At 41.3% G+C, this 15,380-nt stretch overlaps 2 protein-coding genes across 3 annotated transcripts; one reads left to right on the top strand and one right to left on the bottom strand.

Moving 5' to 3' along the window:
- Positions 1-297: 297 nt before the first annotated feature.
- LOC139625197 (transmembrane protein 236-like) lies at positions 298-6,645 on the bottom strand. Of its 2 annotated transcripts, XM_071484953.1 has the most exons (6): positions 6,526-6,645; positions 5,627-6,035; positions 4,221-4,493; positions 3,879-3,951; positions 2,917-3,040; positions 298-2,225 (listed from the first exon to the last, which is right to left on the bottom strand). In XM_071484953.1, the coding sequence occupies exons 3-6, from the start codon at positions 4,490-4,492 to the stop codon at positions 1,528-1,530; spliced, it is 1,167 nt and encodes a 388-aa protein (XP_071341054.1). In that variant the 5' UTR covers position 4,493; positions 5,627-6,035; positions 6,526-6,645; the 3' UTR covers positions 298-1,527. The 2 variants fall into 2 exon arrangements, with proteins under 2 accessions (XP_071341054.1, XP_071341055.1); XM_071484954.1 differs by having other exon boundaries at positions 4,221-6,035.
- On the top strand, positions 6,565-15,345 carry hacd1 (3-hydroxyacyl-CoA dehydratase 1). Its single transcript, XM_071484955.1, has 7 exons — positions 6,565-6,793; positions 9,608-9,725; positions 9,852-9,870; positions 9,966-10,054; positions 10,345-10,466; positions 13,221-13,399; positions 13,846-15,345. Exons 1-7 carry the CDS (start codon positions 6,675-6,677, stop codon positions 13,926-13,928), a joined length of 729 nt encoding a protein of 242 aa, XP_071341056.1. The 5' UTR covers positions 6,565-6,674; the 3' UTR covers positions 13,929-15,345.
- The last annotated feature ends 35 nt before the right edge of the window (positions 15,346-15,380 follow it).

Here is a 15,380-nt window from a genome sequence, read left to right as displayed (position 1 = left end):
TTAATGCAATCCAGTACAACAGCCAAGCAATAAATAATATCTATTTTGCCATTGTGCCATTTTGTCCTACCATGTAAATGATAATTTCCATGTTTCTGCAGGATTTCAGGAAGGGGAGTTATGATGTTTTGCAGAATAATGACAGGAAACCTTTTCTCCTGAGGACTTATTGGGAAGAAATTGGATAAATTCCAGTGTAAAAGATTTAAATGAGCTTCAAAAACATGCAGATAGACTGTATGTACCTTCAGTTCATGTCAGTGCATTCTGCATACAAATCACACAAATAAACATAAAAAATATTTGAATTGTCTTTATTAATCTTACCAAAATATATGTATCAATGATACAAACTCACGCTTTGTTTTTCTTTTCAGAATGTAACTTAGCAAAGAAAAACCTAATATAAACATCACAGATTTATGCTTTTACATATTCACTGCACTTTATGATAGTAGAAAAAAGTCTGCCAAAAAATTTCAAGTGACATTACAGGTACATTCCCAAAGTGCCATGCGTGGTGAGGGTGAGGGGTTTTTAGGGGTAAAAAAATACATTTGAACAAAAAAGTAAATAATATATAACATAACAGTTATTTAACACATAATATCCTTTATGGGAAAACATTGCCTAAGAGCTCCCTTTTGGCCTGTGAAAAGTACCATCATGCATCTGATCAAAATATTTTGTCTGTGTCACATACACAAAATCATACTTTAGTTTGGTTGCACCAGTTATTCTTAGATTCATAATCAAGTGTGTTTCAAGATGTGAAGTAGCTTATCTTCTAATACAGTTTTGTAAGTTAAGAAATGTCTTAGCTGGAAAATCAACTATGTAAACGAGTCACTGTAGCATCACAAACTGTGATATAATTGTCACAAATAACATTTTTAGAGGGGCAAACCATATATTAAACATACGAGCCAATTCTTTGCAAATGTACGAATTACTTTATTTCATCTTTATATGCATGCATGGAAAAATATCAGTTGGTAGTCTTCATACTTTTTTTATAATGAGCAGGAAACATCTGATTATACTAACCAAACTGACACTTTATTGGTTAGGCTATTTATTAGCGTAAAGTTTTATAACTGAGGTAGCCTTTATTGTTACTTTTGATAAGTAATTTAAAATCCTCACAGTTTAGATTATTTTCAAACATCATTTTATCACCTGTTTTGTCAAATGTGTTGACCATATTGACTTCCTCTAACTGTAAACAGGTCACATATTAGCAAGCTCGTGTTAGTATTGTTGTTAGCTAATTGAATTAGCTAAAAGTACACGACAGCTACATCCTTGGCAGTTACTGGGTGAAAACTTTTAGCAACAAATCTCTATGTAAGAACTAGATTGTGTAATGCAACCAGTTTAAATTTAGTGAAACGCCACTAACACTTCATTTGGCTAAGTATGAATTCCTGAAGTGCTGGTGCAACCCCCTATTGAATCCAACAGTTCCCGATTGTGCCAATCTATTGCTCCCATGAAATGTTGTAATGTTTGCTTGAAGTGTTGGTCTTAAAAGAACATCCTCTCTGTGTTGAAGACCCTCAGCTTGGTCATGAAGTTGAAATAGACAAAGGCCAGACACACCAACAGATTCTTCATCAGATAGAGGAGGGGTGTGACAAAGCCAAAAAAGGCAATGATGCCAACGCGCACAAAGAAAAAGGGCAAATCCTGCAGAGCTACTCCAAGTGAGGAAAGCAGGGGGCTGTGGGGCATGACCACCACACGCAGGCAGGACAGGTAGCTGAAGATATAGATGGGGAACACCCAGCCTGAGTAGTACACCAGGGGATGTCCTGCCACCCGCACCATCTCCACCGTATCCATCCAGAACATAAAGCTGTCCACAAACACGTCTGCTCGGGCGTCGCTAGCACACAGGAATCTCAGTGGACCCGTGTAGGCGTACGGAGATATGTGGTACGCTGTGGTGCTCACTGATCGTGAACTCAATCCAGAGATACTAAATGGTCTCCCAGGATTACCTGGTATCCCAGGGACTGTCCCGTTGGTCTCTGGGCGAGCCCCTGCTCCATTCTGGTTCCTGTCATTGGTCTGGCTTGCCCCTGGTTGCACAGGAGTGGCAACACCTTGCCCGGGCACAGCTGGCCCTGGTGCAGCTGGAGTGATAGGTGTTACTGGAGTTACAGGTTCCACATGTGTGAGGACAGTGGAGGGAATGTCAGCATCTCTCTCCATGTCATTAGCTGGAGAGACAAAAGGAAACAAGAGTACAGAGCAAAACAAATCTGAAATCACATTTACTCACGTTTGTTTGTGTGTGTGTCACAATTGTTTATCCTGCTGGTCTTGTTTTTAATTTACCAAATGTGAGAAGAATCATAATATTTAGAATGATTTTATTTTGAATGTTGTTTGGCTAAAATTGTGAGAAAAGACATAATGAGAAAACAGTATAATACACGACCAGATCTTGTGATTATAAAAATGCAAACTGCTGTGTAGTTGGAATGACGGCTCCATGAAACAGCTTACATAAAAATTCCCATTGGTTTTTCCAAGTAACTTCAACAATAGTTTACTCAAACCACCTCAATGCCTCTCTTGATAAATACATTTCTTACAGTTACGGCAATTCATAACTGTTTCAAGAAGTCAGCTATGTTAGCAAATTTCCTGCTTGCTCATTTCCTTCAGTTAAACGAATATGTTTAACTGTAACTGTGGGCACAGATCCAAAGAATGAGAGGTTCAATCATGTTTCCAAATTATTCCGGATAAATCATATAAAGAACTGTTTGCTGTGTTTGTTGCCTCCAAGCTCCTGCAATGTAAAGCCACGCAGGAATCACTATATATATAGCTGGCAGAGGAAAGTTCAGGACACATAGCACTCAGTGAGTGATTTGTGTAATGTGTTCAGATGGCTGCGCTCACCCTGGCCAGTCAGTCTGCAGTGGCGTATCCTCTCCACAACGTCAATACAGATGAGAGAGAAGAGGACTAGTGAAACAGGGAGCTCCGTGAACGTATCATGTTTCATGTTGTTATTTATCTGAACCTGGGCAACCAACCAGAAAAGAATTAGTAGAACATACATTTTGACCAGAACATTTAATGTAATTATCAACTAATTTCCTGTCAATATAGAACTTATAAATTTACCTATAAACAATATTAATGGAACTTTGCACAATGCATTTACGTTGAACTGTCTACAGTTGTGACCTCCTCTAGTTCTGGGTTTCTGGGCTAAAGCACTTGCAGCTTTGGTATTTTCCTGAGTCAGGACTTCATGCCAGCAGGACACAGAACAAAGCAGACAAGCTGGTGGTCTAAGTAGAATTTATGGCTCTTATGTAAAAGACACCAGATAAGCAGAGGCTAAAAGGTCAGGCTGTGCTTTAGAAAGGGCCACATAACACAGCAAAGGATCTAGTCTGCAGCCAGCAAGGAAGTGAAAATGTGCCTCATGGACAGATGATTTGACAAGGGCAGCTCAGACAGGAAGAGGAACCAAGCTGCTTATCAGTAGCTCCTTATCCATATAGCTGGATATTTCTCCCTGGAGAACCAAGATGTTCCTCACAAATCATCACCTTTATATCAGCCGCAGAGGCCTTACCCCATAATTCCTCTCATCTACAAAAATATGTCTCATTTTGGTCCCAAATATAAAGTTGGTAAAGTTGTAGCAGGTATTTTTCCAAGTTCCAGGCAACTTCTTTGGATGATAAACACAACCATCCATAACAACTGCAAAGGGTCTAAATAATGACATTAAATGTTGTGGTCTATTATAAACTCTTATAGTAAGATAAGAAGATAAGAAAACGTATGATCAGAATACAGATAAATTAATGTAATAAAACAAATGACAAACGATCCGCAACATGTACCTCAGAGCTGGCGATGAGAAAGGCAAAGCAGGGTAATGTGGACAGGATCACATAAACGAGGGCCACAGGCCTCCTGATACAGAGACAAAGGAAGGGAAAGACAAAAAACAGTAAGGAAGGAAGGCAAAGGCAGTTGCAGGACTTGCTAAATCATGATATTCACCAGCCAAGTGCAGTCCAAACCAGCTACAGGCCTGTTCAGGCTCAAACCAGCTGGTCAGGTCTCAGTCAGTGCTGCACTGGGATCCCAGCTGCTGATCATACACAGCAACAAACAGAGCTGGACCTCCATTTCTGGCTCCTCAGGCCCCTGACACCAGGACAAAAGCAGGAGAAACTCACCACTTCTTTCTCCCAATGAGAAACTTCTTTTTCATGAAGACCATGTACTTCAGGGGTACCCAGACCAGCAGGGCAGTGGAGGTGACATAGGCAATGGAGGAGGCCACGATCAACCAGTAGGCTGTGCCGCCGTCGGCAGGAGGCTGCGCTGAGGTTTTCACCTTTGCTACGATGACGGCGAACCTCTGCATGACGATGAAGAGAGGCACACACAGGCCTGCAAACTGCAGCACCTCGCACAGGGCGAACTTCAGCGTCCTCCCCGAGCCCATGCTGTAGCAGTTCAAAAAAAGAAAAAGAAGGGAGGGAGACGGGGGCTGTTGTCGCAGTGAGGCGACCCCTGTCCCTCTGAGGGCTGGTCAGGCCTCGGACCAGTGCATTGTCTGGCTCCACTAGCATTTTCCACACACCACAGCCCTGGCTCTCTGCTCACCCAACTGCTTACACTGCACTAGGCATTGTGTAACTTGGTGTGACGATGATGTGACTGGCCCTTTACACTCTTTATATGTAGGATATAAACAAAGGTTGTCGAAGGATATGTATGTAATTCAGACATCTTCAAAATAACACTTGAGTGATAATTAAAATCTCATCAACAGATGACCTACTCACTCTAAGCATATCAAACACATGTGACTTTGGATTATCTAAACCTTATAATTAACCTGAACATGTTTCCAAAACTGGAAAATGAAAAGTCAACTTGAAAGCAGCATCCAAAGACCTGCGGCTGTGACTCCATGACACACACTACAAGAAAACTCAAAGGCACTTGAGGCTCTTCTCACATTTCTACATCGCCATCTAGTGGCAAAACTTTACACCTGCAAAATGTCAGAAGCACAGTGATGTCACAAATGATAGAAATATATCTGTGGTGTAATATCACAGCTTTACCTCTGCCAATTCAACATATTATTTCTCTCTCAAATCCAGATAAATTAATAACGGGTTGTCATGTCACAATATTAACAGTTTTTTTTCACAAAAAGCCAGTAAAAAGGCATGAAAAGCCAAAAGCTCCAGCTATAATGAGGTATCCAGTGGTTTTATCAGTGCTCTCTTTAGTTCAAACACCATTCGGCACACAGTTTTCTGATATGACCCTTTGTGTTCACGCCCATTAAAGCTAATGATGATGTGAAAATGGTGCTTCAGACTTGTTTTGTCTGAAGCTCACAACCTGAAACAGCAGGACACTGTGCTAAGCTCAAACACCTGAACACTTGATCAGGTAACTGGATCAGGATTAGGTTGTCTGAACTATATTTGGTTCTGTCTTTAGTTTACACACATTTCTACGCGGTGCCATTAGAAGAGCTAATTTTAGATACTGCATTGATGCAGTTTCAAAAGCCGGGGCCCCCATAAGACGCATATCTCAGACTAGGTCAGATTGATACCTGTGTTTAAAAACTTCCCCTTGTGTTTGCCCCTTGGAGCTCGGAGTACAGCCACTCTACTGGAGCTGCAGTCCTAAAGATCTGATTCCCAAAACCAGTGCACCCAGGCCTAGAGAGGTTTTCTGACAAGACAAGAAAAAAAAAGAAACACATAAAACAATGATGAAATTGATGGTTAAGGTATTGAGCACCCTGCATGAGGAAGCTGGTGATTTTTTCTACAACTGATAAAATGTTGTCAACTTGAGACTGACAAGCTCTGAATAGGACCCTAAAATCAAAAAAAAAAAAAAAAAAAAAAAGCTTCTACTTCCTCAGGTTTATTTTGATGTTACTGCATCGACAGAAGGCTCCGACTGAAGGCTTCCTGAAGTTTCCTTCCATCACAGTCACAGAGCACAGAATATACCTAAAAGAAGAAAAGTCATCTGCAGTTACATACATGTATATATACATATATAAAATGTTAGTCAGTTATGAGCAGGTTAACTACAGGACAACTAAAGTTTACTGTTTTGGGCAAACTTAAAACAAGTGTGGATTATTTTGGTGAATGAATGTGAAGCACCAAAACACAATTTATTATTTCTACATTTGACTTCACAGGCTGGCCTCAAAGGGCCACATATCTATCCTTAAATCCTCAGCCCAGTTCTTCTTTACAGCTGCAGTTGAGTAGTAGATGCAAAATGAAGCAGACTGGTCTCCTTTGAGAAAATAGTTGGATACAGTTGTGAAATTATGCGCAGCTATGGCCTTCTGTGGGAGGATCCACTTCCAGTGTATTTGGGGGGTATTATTCCCTGAGGGGGTCCACAATTTCTAGCGAAGCCCGTTTAAAATAGCTGATTAAGTTTTAAAATTTTTATTTTTTTTTATTCTACCAGCCCCCGGCTCACCGGCAGGCCACGCACTTGTCGCAGCACTAGTCCCGCGAGAAAGCGGCGATCCGTGGGCGGATAGATGGATGGATGACCCCGCTGCTCCCCTCCCAACCAGCCCCAGCTGTCAGCTCCCTTCCTGACTTCCCCACCCTGCCCCCGGTGCCATGGCGTCCAGCGAGGAGGACGGCACGGTTGAGGAGAAGGAAAACAACAACAAGAAGAGAACGAAAAGCGCCCTCGCCACCGCATGGCTCACTTTCTACAACATCGCCATGACCGCCGGGTACGTGTGTTATTGCGCCCCCGTCGCCTATTAATAAGAAAAGCTTATAAGTTAGCCGCCGCTCCCTGACAGCCGTGAGCGGCGTGTGTTGCTGTTTATAGGACTGTGCGTCTCTGAGTCCAGTCGAAAGTGCCTGTTCAGCTCGCTGGATTCAGCCGCGCACCGCCGCACCGGAGTTGGGGAAAAATTAGAGTGAACAGTTTAATAGTAAAAGAAAAAAAAAAAAAAAAAGATAAAAACAGAAGCGGTTTAAATCTCAGAGGTGGAAAATGAATGAATGGCGTTTGGTTAAAGTGTCGGGCTGGCGCTGCAGCCGTGTCCAAATAGGGCTGACTGCAGGGTGTCAGCGTCAAGGCCCACAGCGCTCCCGACAGTTGCAGTGATAAGTATAGCCGGGGTGCGCTGACACTGGAGCTCAGGGCCGGGACAGCGCAGAGCTCACTGGGCACTTTTTCCAATAACACAACGTTTTGCATTGGAAACAGACTTTTTCTACCGTGTTTATAGATGAAACAGTACTTGTCTGCTCATATCACTTCTGCCAGGTCAGCAAGTGGCTCTCAATGAGGACCAAACGCACAGTGCGTCAGAAGTGACGACACCTTTATTTACAGCTGAATCTCAACCCATGCTTCACTCATTCAGACACTGATGTGCCTCTCTAGTCAGTAACACAGTGGTAAACTGTCGCTACCATCCATCACAGATGCTGTACAGATATATATTGCTGCTAACGAATATCTTCTTTATTGACTAGTTTATATATGAAACAGAGCAAATCAGCACATCCGCACTGTAAAGAAGCTAAAGTAAGAGTGTCTGGGAGTTTTTGCGTGCAAAATGACTGAAACAATTAATCGATTATCAAAATAGTTGCAGATTAAATGATCAGTCAGTCAACAATAAATGATGGACTAATTGTTATAATTCTGTCAGACAAACTTTAATGACTTTATTGTTAAAATACTAATACTAATACATAATTCTACCAATACTTATCATGTGAGTTAACACTGTGGTGGCAATATTAGTTCAGCTGTGCAATATTAAGCAGTGGGTAATATTCATGGTTTGTCATCCATCATATCAAAGTCTTACTACTGAAAAACACTGAAATTTTGTTGTTTCAATTTATGCAAAAGCAGTAAAGCAATGATTTCAAACTATCAGCTGAAACATTTTAAATGTCACTTCCCATTTGATGACACTATGTAAGACAGGCTTTTAACCCCAAAGCAACTGAAAATTAAAGTATCCAGTTCTGAACTGAATGGTCGATTCATTGATTAGTATTGATTTGTCTTGAAAGCTACAGTTTCAGCTTCTCAAATGTGAACATTTTTCTGCTTTTATATATGAAACTTAACTAAATATTTCTTTGACTATAGGTTGGATTTATATATCTATATCCAACCATTAACCTACTAAATTGTTAATACCAGTGGGTGTGTAAACAGCTATGAGGTAATCTTTCCTGACTTTAGTTTGTTATCAAGGATGTTTTCAAGGTGTACTGCACATTGCTGAGTCCGGGCTCAGATTAATGCCAATGCACAAATTGTTCAAAGGCTTTCTTAATTTTAAATTAATTTAATTTTGCTGTGATTAATTTTTAGGATCCATACATCCAGAAAAGCTCAGTGACAGTGTCAGTCCTCATAACAGTTCAGCTGCTGTAATTTGCCAGTATCTGGTTTTAGCTGCTGCTGTCTCCTTTCACATTAAAGTTTAGGCTATAAAATATGATACGTGCTTAAATCTGTCGAGACAAGTTGTAGATTCACCAGGAGGAAACTGTTAAGGTGTCGTAATCATCCATTTTATCAACACAGTCTGTAGTTTACAGACTGAAAATTAACATTTTTGATTTGATAATTGAGTAATTATTGAAGTCATTTATAAAAGGAAAATTCCGAACACATACTTTTCCAAGTATTTTCTGCTCTTCTCTGTTAATGTATCCAAACTTGTATGTATATTAATGTATCCAAACTTGACTTGCAAGTCAGAAAAAAGGGAAACTTTAAACTAAAATGTTGCAGAGTTGTTGTAAAAAATATGATTAAAAAGTGAAAATCTGAAGGTGAAGTAATGACGCTTCTGTCAGCTGTCACTCTTGATGAAATAGTTGGGTTTTCTTTCCACCTCAACCCTTAAAGATGTGTCAACCAACTCATTCCATTCATCATGTCTTATGACATTGGTCATTTTTGGAAGGTCATCAGTGAATCTTTAGTTCACACTTTACCTGCACTTCAGTGGCACAAACTGTATATTTTCTCTATTTATACTAAGTTATGAGGATGCACGCTTCCCCAAATGTCCTCAGGTGGTGTTGCCCCTGTGTTTTAGTGTCCCTAGCCAAAAACAAGATTTAATGCAGGAGACGTCATCAGACCGCAGCTTGTAGATCTGAAGAAACCTCTCCTTTTGGCATGAAAATATAAAGCACCACACCACCATTTTATTGTGTATCTGTTATTGATCTAAATTATACTGAACGTAAACTGCAAAAATAGAGACAGGAGCCCAGGAAAAAGAGCTGAGGAAAGGTAGCTTTAGGTGGAGCTTTGCATAAATGAGCATTTTCCATATCAGTCATACCAGTTGTTACTGTACTGGTGCACACAGACCTGAATAATATCGTGTGAGTATCACTTCAGCTTTCATTAAAGCAGCTTTCAGCCTCTGTGGGACACTCTGGTATACTCTAATATGCCCCACACTGCCTGACGTCTTTTCAGGCATCTTGAGGAATTAACTGTTCACGCTAAACAGCGCCTTTATCTATTATTGTCTTTTTTTCGCTCGCAGGTGGCTGGTTCTGGCCATTGCAATGATGCGCTTCTACATCCAAAAAGGCACACACAAGGGTCTGTACAGAAGTATAGCAAGGACACTCAAGTTTTTCCAGACCTTTGCATTAGTTGAGGTAAGACTTCGAGTAGAATAGCGCTCGCTGTTACTTGCACGGCTGCACGGATGAGAGAGGAATGACAGCGATTTAACTAGGTGGTGCTGATTTATTTAAACTAATGTTATGTGTGTCGTCTTACAGGTGGGACATTGTGCCATCGGTATGTAAGGATTTTGCTTGTGTTAAAATAAAAGTTTTCACGCGTGCAAACACCTGTGCAACTCTTAACTGTTTTTCTCTCTTGCTCTGCTGCAGGAATCGTGAGGACTTCTGTGATTGTAACCGGGGTTCAAGTGTGTTCGCGGATTTTCATGGTTTGGTTCATCACTAACAGCATCAGACAGGTAAAGCAAATGAAAAACAGCAGCATTTCTCAGTTATTCTCTTTCCTGTCTCAGTGAGAAATGAATGTTTTAATCACAAGATTTACTCATGGGGCTTTCCGGGAGGATATCTAATCGAATGAGGCTTCTTTACTGTGTGCTTCATCACAGTTTTGTTTGTTTTGTATTCAACAAATCATGTCTCTGCTCCCACACGTTTGCACACACCCCACGCACAGGTAACAAGACATGTAAGAGCAGCATTTGTCATGTAAACATCTTACGTCTTCCTCCCTCTGACTTTAATGAAGATCCAGAATGAAGAAAGCGTAATCCTATTCCTGGTTGTGTGGACGATGACAGAGATTACCAGATATTCCTACTACACATTCAACCTGCTCCACCACCTGCCGTACTTCATCAAATGGGCCAGGTGGAGATGCCATCACCCGTGGCTGGGGATGAGCTTGATTTGTCATTACAGTGTGGGACATTGTGTCTGAGCATGTCAGCCTGATCTGGCGATTTCACCCCTGGCATGCTTCCCTGCCCCGGGCCTAGACCGGCTTTACATCAGGAAGTAGTTCAGCCCTGTGTGTGTATTAAGTATCACCCGACTCACACCGAGAGAAGGAGCATGTGTGTGTTTATTGATTAGCACCTCGTTAGCCATTCTCTGCTAATGGTGGGTGAACTAACTGCTAACATTGTGCTCTGACAATACTGATAATGCGAAGCAGATGCTAAAAAGACAAGATGACATTTAATCATCTCAAGGCCTACTAGTATTTTTATCAATACTTTTTAAATTGTAGATTGAAAATAGAATGAAATATGGTTTATAATGATGTATGTTTGTCCTAACATACATCCACATTATTGATTATAACTTTCCTTAAAAAATTATGAAAAAATTATGTCAGTGAAATGTGGTGATGATCAGCTCATTTCTCGGCTGCAGAGTGACATAATGCCTGCTCACTACTGTATGAAGAGCACTTGTGACGTGGCAGTGTGGCCTTGTGTGTCCCAGCGCTACAGTAGCTCAGCTGAAATTGGAGTCCCTGGGAGGGACGTCAGCTGTACACATTGATAGCTGTCCAACACACAGGCTTGGCATCTTCCAGCTCACAGAGGGCCATCTCGCTTCAGAATAGAGACGTTTATGTATTACATCAGCTCATTTACAGGCTTGGACATTGTTCTGTCTCTGGGTTACCACTGTCAGAGGCTTAACAGCAACGTGTGCATCTTCCTGCCCCTTCAGTGTGCCGTGTGATCACCACGAGACAGTCCAGTTTTGTTTTATTTGTATTATTATTTTTGTTTTGGGTCTTGATCTCGTACACTGACCGGCCCCCTCCTCCCTGCCCTCCACCCTTCACGTCTTTCTTTAAGCATGGAGGAGACGCCAGGCCCCCGGACAGGGGGCTCATGTTCAGCTGCTCCTGTTTTTAAGACCATCTGTTTTGGTCATGGAATGTTCGCCCAACATTTCTCTCACATCCGCTGAGACGCTCCCCCGAGCCTTTGCTGTGGTCCTGACTAAATACAGGATCCCTATAGCCCTGAGTCATGGCACATATCGTACTGGAGAGACCTTGAGTCGCTACAAAGGGACGAGGGCTATCTCATGCTTTCGTGCAGTGAGAGACCTTTGCAGTAGAAAGACAAGAGGATGACAGTTTGAATAATATTTAGCTGCACACTGAGTTATTCTCCTCAATGCTAATAGCTCTTTTCTGAGTTTTATGGGACTGTATTTTGATGTGGCGTTCCTAAATTTGTTTACCCAGCTATAAACGTAAAGCCAACTTGCACACTAAGCTACTTGCTGTCAGCTGAATAATTTCTGACGACTGATTCTAGATGAGATTCTTTCTTCATTGTCATTGTACAAAAACATATAATGAAATTCAGGGTCTGGGGTCCTCCTGGTTGAAAATACAGTTTCTGGGCATTGAACCAATGACAAGCAGTTCATGCCAGCTGTATTTTATGTATGCCTGAGCATACTTGGCAGTTTATAAGATGTAGACTGTCAGGAAACTAATTAAAGAGTACCAAAATGTAGAGTGCTGCGCCGCTGCACATATCTGCGCCGCCATCTTGGACTGAATAAAGCACTAGTTGATGTCATAGTTGGGAGTCTGTATGTGCATTCAAGTGTCCCTATGCCAAGTTATCAAAATGTATCCGTTGTCATTGTAGTAATCAACCACTGACTCAGTTGCTCACAGTTGTCTGAGGCACAAATTGCAGCAACAACCTGATCCTGCAGCTTTGCCCACTACAGCCTCGTGCCAAACCAAATCCTTTTTCAGTGGGGAAGCCCAGCTCTCTGACCAAGCTTTAGTCATCGCCCATCATCAGCACTGGAGATCCTTCCTGACCAGTTGGTTTTCTCCAGTAGGTCACAATATGAGTGAAGTCTTCTTTTTGATGACCTGAGCGTCTTTCTACTTTGGCCCCTCATCTGTGAAATTACGTTTAGCTTTATAGAGTTTACCAATTTAACATCAAAACTCTTCAAGAATCTCACTTTCCTTTTCTCTTCTATTATATTTCTACCTGCAAAGTCTGGTCATTTGCTCATCTTCCTCCTTTACTTGCTCTTTACTACAAAGCACATGCCTACACTGTTGGCTGCAGCTGGTTTTCAGGTGATGGGAAGGTCCAATATCTACGATCTGAGAGTTGGCTACTGACTAATATTCTAATCATGATCAATTCTAGTGTAAATTTGAACACTGAATACAAACAGTAAGCACATAGGGATGTTGTATGAAAGGTATAGTCATTCATAGATCTTCATCAGTTGCTGTTTGGGAGCTAGCCTAGCTGCTAAGCTGGTAGTACCTCTTAATGGGCTACAAGATCCATATATTCCACGTGGTTCTTTGTTTCTTATAACTGGTTGCTTATGCAAGTGGGAAAAATAAAATCTTTGCAGAGTTAGGGAAGCATGTGTTTATTGTTGAATTTTTCAACGTAGCATTTGTTACAGTGTGAGCTACTGCATTTTGGAGTCCCCTCACATTATTAGAGTAGTATTGTATGTTTTCATGCATGGGACACTATTAACATCCTCTGACTGTAACTGCAGGACTGTGTGGATGCAGTTGTGTGTGTGACTGCGTATATCACACTGCTGGAGTTTAAGACATCCGTCTCTCTTCCTTCCCAGATACAACCTCTTCATCGTCTTGTACCCCCTGGGAGTTGTTGGAGAACTGCTGACCATTTATGCTGCTCTACCGTTTGTACGCAGAACTGGAATGTACTCCATGAGGCTTCCCAACAAATATAACGTGTCGTTTGACTACTACTACTGCCTCATCATCGTCATGCTGTCCTACATCCCACGTAAGGAGCATTTTCTGTTCTACCATGTGCACATCATATTAAAGGCATGTGCAGCAGAGTCTGAAAGTGACTGAACCATCACATTTTCCACTGACAGACACTGGACACTTTTTTAGCTTTGGGAACCAGCCCACATTCCCTGTAAACCTCTTTTTTCCTGCTGCAAAGATAATACTGCTGCCTGGACTGTTCACAACAGGAGACCAGGGATTTTCCTATTTTGTGCTGTAAACCAGGAGTGGATGCTAATCTATGATCGTGTATTTCATTTTTTATTGTTTGTACTGTGTCTGTTCAAAGTACAGAAGTCTAGGTCCTGGTTGAGATATAGTCCTCATCAGCCTTTGGTGCTGTGTGGTGTTTTTTTTTTCTGCCCCACTAATAATTATAACAGACACATAATAAAACTGTTTAAAAATTAAATTGTTTGTCTTTCTTTTCCCCAGTGTTTCCTCAGCTCTACTTCCACATGCTGCGGCAGAGGAGAAGGGTGCTTCACGGGGAGGTCATTGTGGAGAAGGATGACTAGTCGAAGCACCATCTCATGCCTTTGTTTGAGCCAGCCTGCCTCCACATCACCCTCACCCTCCCCTTCCTCCCCCCGCTTCGTCTCCATCTCATCTTTAGCACCATCGGCTGTTCCATTCTTCACCGCACAGGACAGGAAGATGACGACCTGTCTTGACAAAAAGCGACAACCAGCGATAATGAGGAAGAAATTACAAAAAAAGGAGTTCATCTGTACTGAGCAATAATTACAACAAGTGATCCTGAGTATGTCTTCACAGGATCTGAATGGTAATATTGGAAACATGTTTACAGTCCCAGTGTTGCTGGAGCTTGAAACAGAAGCCCGGCGTTGTGGCTCAGCGTAGAGAGATCCTGAGTCCTTCATTCACCCACCTGCCTTACCACATCTTGTTGCACTGAAGCATCACAGCCTGAAACATGCACTGATCATGAAAAATATGAGCCACTACACTGCACCCTGAAGGAGGAAGAGGTAAACGAGAGGCTTCCAGGGAAATGTGAAATGAAAAATGGGGAGAAGATTGTAAGTTGTGTCTATTGAGTTGTCCCAACGTCATCGCCCAGCCTACACAATTGGCATTTTAATTATTTTTTAAAGATGTATTCCACCACAGATTTTATACGAATATAGTGTGGCTGTACAAGAGAAGGTTGCAAAAGAGAAAATATTCATAGTTCTATCATACCTCAACAATAAATCTACATTTAGACAATATGCTTCTTCTTTTGTGTATGTTTGTTGTACCTTATGTGTAAATGATGCAATGTGAAATAAGCAGGTAATAGAAAGCATATTTCTTAAAGATAATTTATTCACATACTGTATCACTTAGAGCAAGCACAGCTCGAACTTAACGTTTTGTCTGCTTGGCTCAGCTCCTGCATTCTTTAATGTTGCTTTGATGTTTACTATTGTCAAATTCATTTACAGGAGTGCATCTTAAACTAATTTGAGCCTTCAAAAAGTAGCAGCGCTTTTTCTAGAATGCTGTAGGTGAGGCTAGACTTCATATTTATGTGAGCGCTCACAGTCTTCAGTCGCTATTTGTTTGTTTTTTAACACAGAATCTGATGATCATGTCGATAGAGAGGTAGTTAGATTCCCTCCGACTAAAGGTGCTATTGTAAGATCATTTCAATCTTCTGTGCAGCTGAAGGAGTGACTGTGATTGGAGTTGACCTAAAGCAGGAAAAACAGGATGTGAAATGACTGAGAGGAAATGTTAGTCAATGAACTGCATAGCCCATGGTTATCTAAGAAAAATCAACCGCTTTGCTTATAATCTGGGTTAGAGAGGAGCAAAACTATAAAAGTCAATGTCAAAACAATCACTGGAAAAGTTATTTTTCAAGAAGAGCAATAGAAATGTGAAAATACCTTTTTGTGCATAACCAATAAACTAAATTCTACAATACTGTGGAGAGTTTTGTGATGACCTTCACGCTGATT

This window comes from Trachinotus anak, unplaced genomic scaffold (genome assembly GCF_046630095.1).
Source record: "Trachinotus anak isolate AG129_WGS33_773 ecotype Australia unplaced genomic scaffold, CSIRO_AGI_Tana_v1 ptg000009l, whole genome shotgun sequence".
NCBI classification, from domain to species: Eukaryota; Metazoa; Chordata; class Actinopteri; order Carangiformes; family Carangidae; genus Trachinotus; species Trachinotus anak.
The sequence above is the reverse complement of the archived record's forward strand: the minus strand, read 5'-3'. Positions and strand labels throughout refer to the sequence as shown.

What these genes read in the sequence shown, in the direction of transcription:
- hacd1 (XM_071484955.1), top strand. Translation starts at nt 6,675, where the DNA reads ATGGCGTCCAGCGAGGAGGACGGCACGGTTGAGGAGAAGGAAAACAAC. An exon ending in TACTTCATCAAATGGGCCAG is followed by an intron (nt 10,467 to 13,220) that starts GTGGAGATGCCA and finishes CTTCCTTCCCAG; the next exon opens with ATACAACCTCTTCATCGTCT. An exon ending in CATGCTGTCCTACATCCCAC is followed by an intron (nt 13,400 to 13,845) that starts GTAAGGAGCATT and finishes TCTTTTCCCCAG; the next exon opens with TGTTTCCTCAGCTCTACTTC.
- LOC139625197 (XM_071484954.1), bottom strand. Translation starts at nt 4,492, where the DNA reads ATGGGCTCGGGGAGGACGCTGAAGTTCGCCCTGTGCGAGGTGCTGCAG. An exon ending in TTCTCATCGCCAGCTCTGAG is followed by an intron (nt 3,041 to 3,878) that starts GTACATGTTGCG and finishes TTGGTTGCCCAG; the next exon opens with GTTCAGATAAATAACAACAT. An exon ending in CTGCAGACTGACTGGCCAGG is followed by an intron (nt 2,226 to 2,916) that starts GTGAGCGCAGCC and finishes TTGTCTCTCCAG; the next exon opens with CTAATGACATGGAGAGAGAT.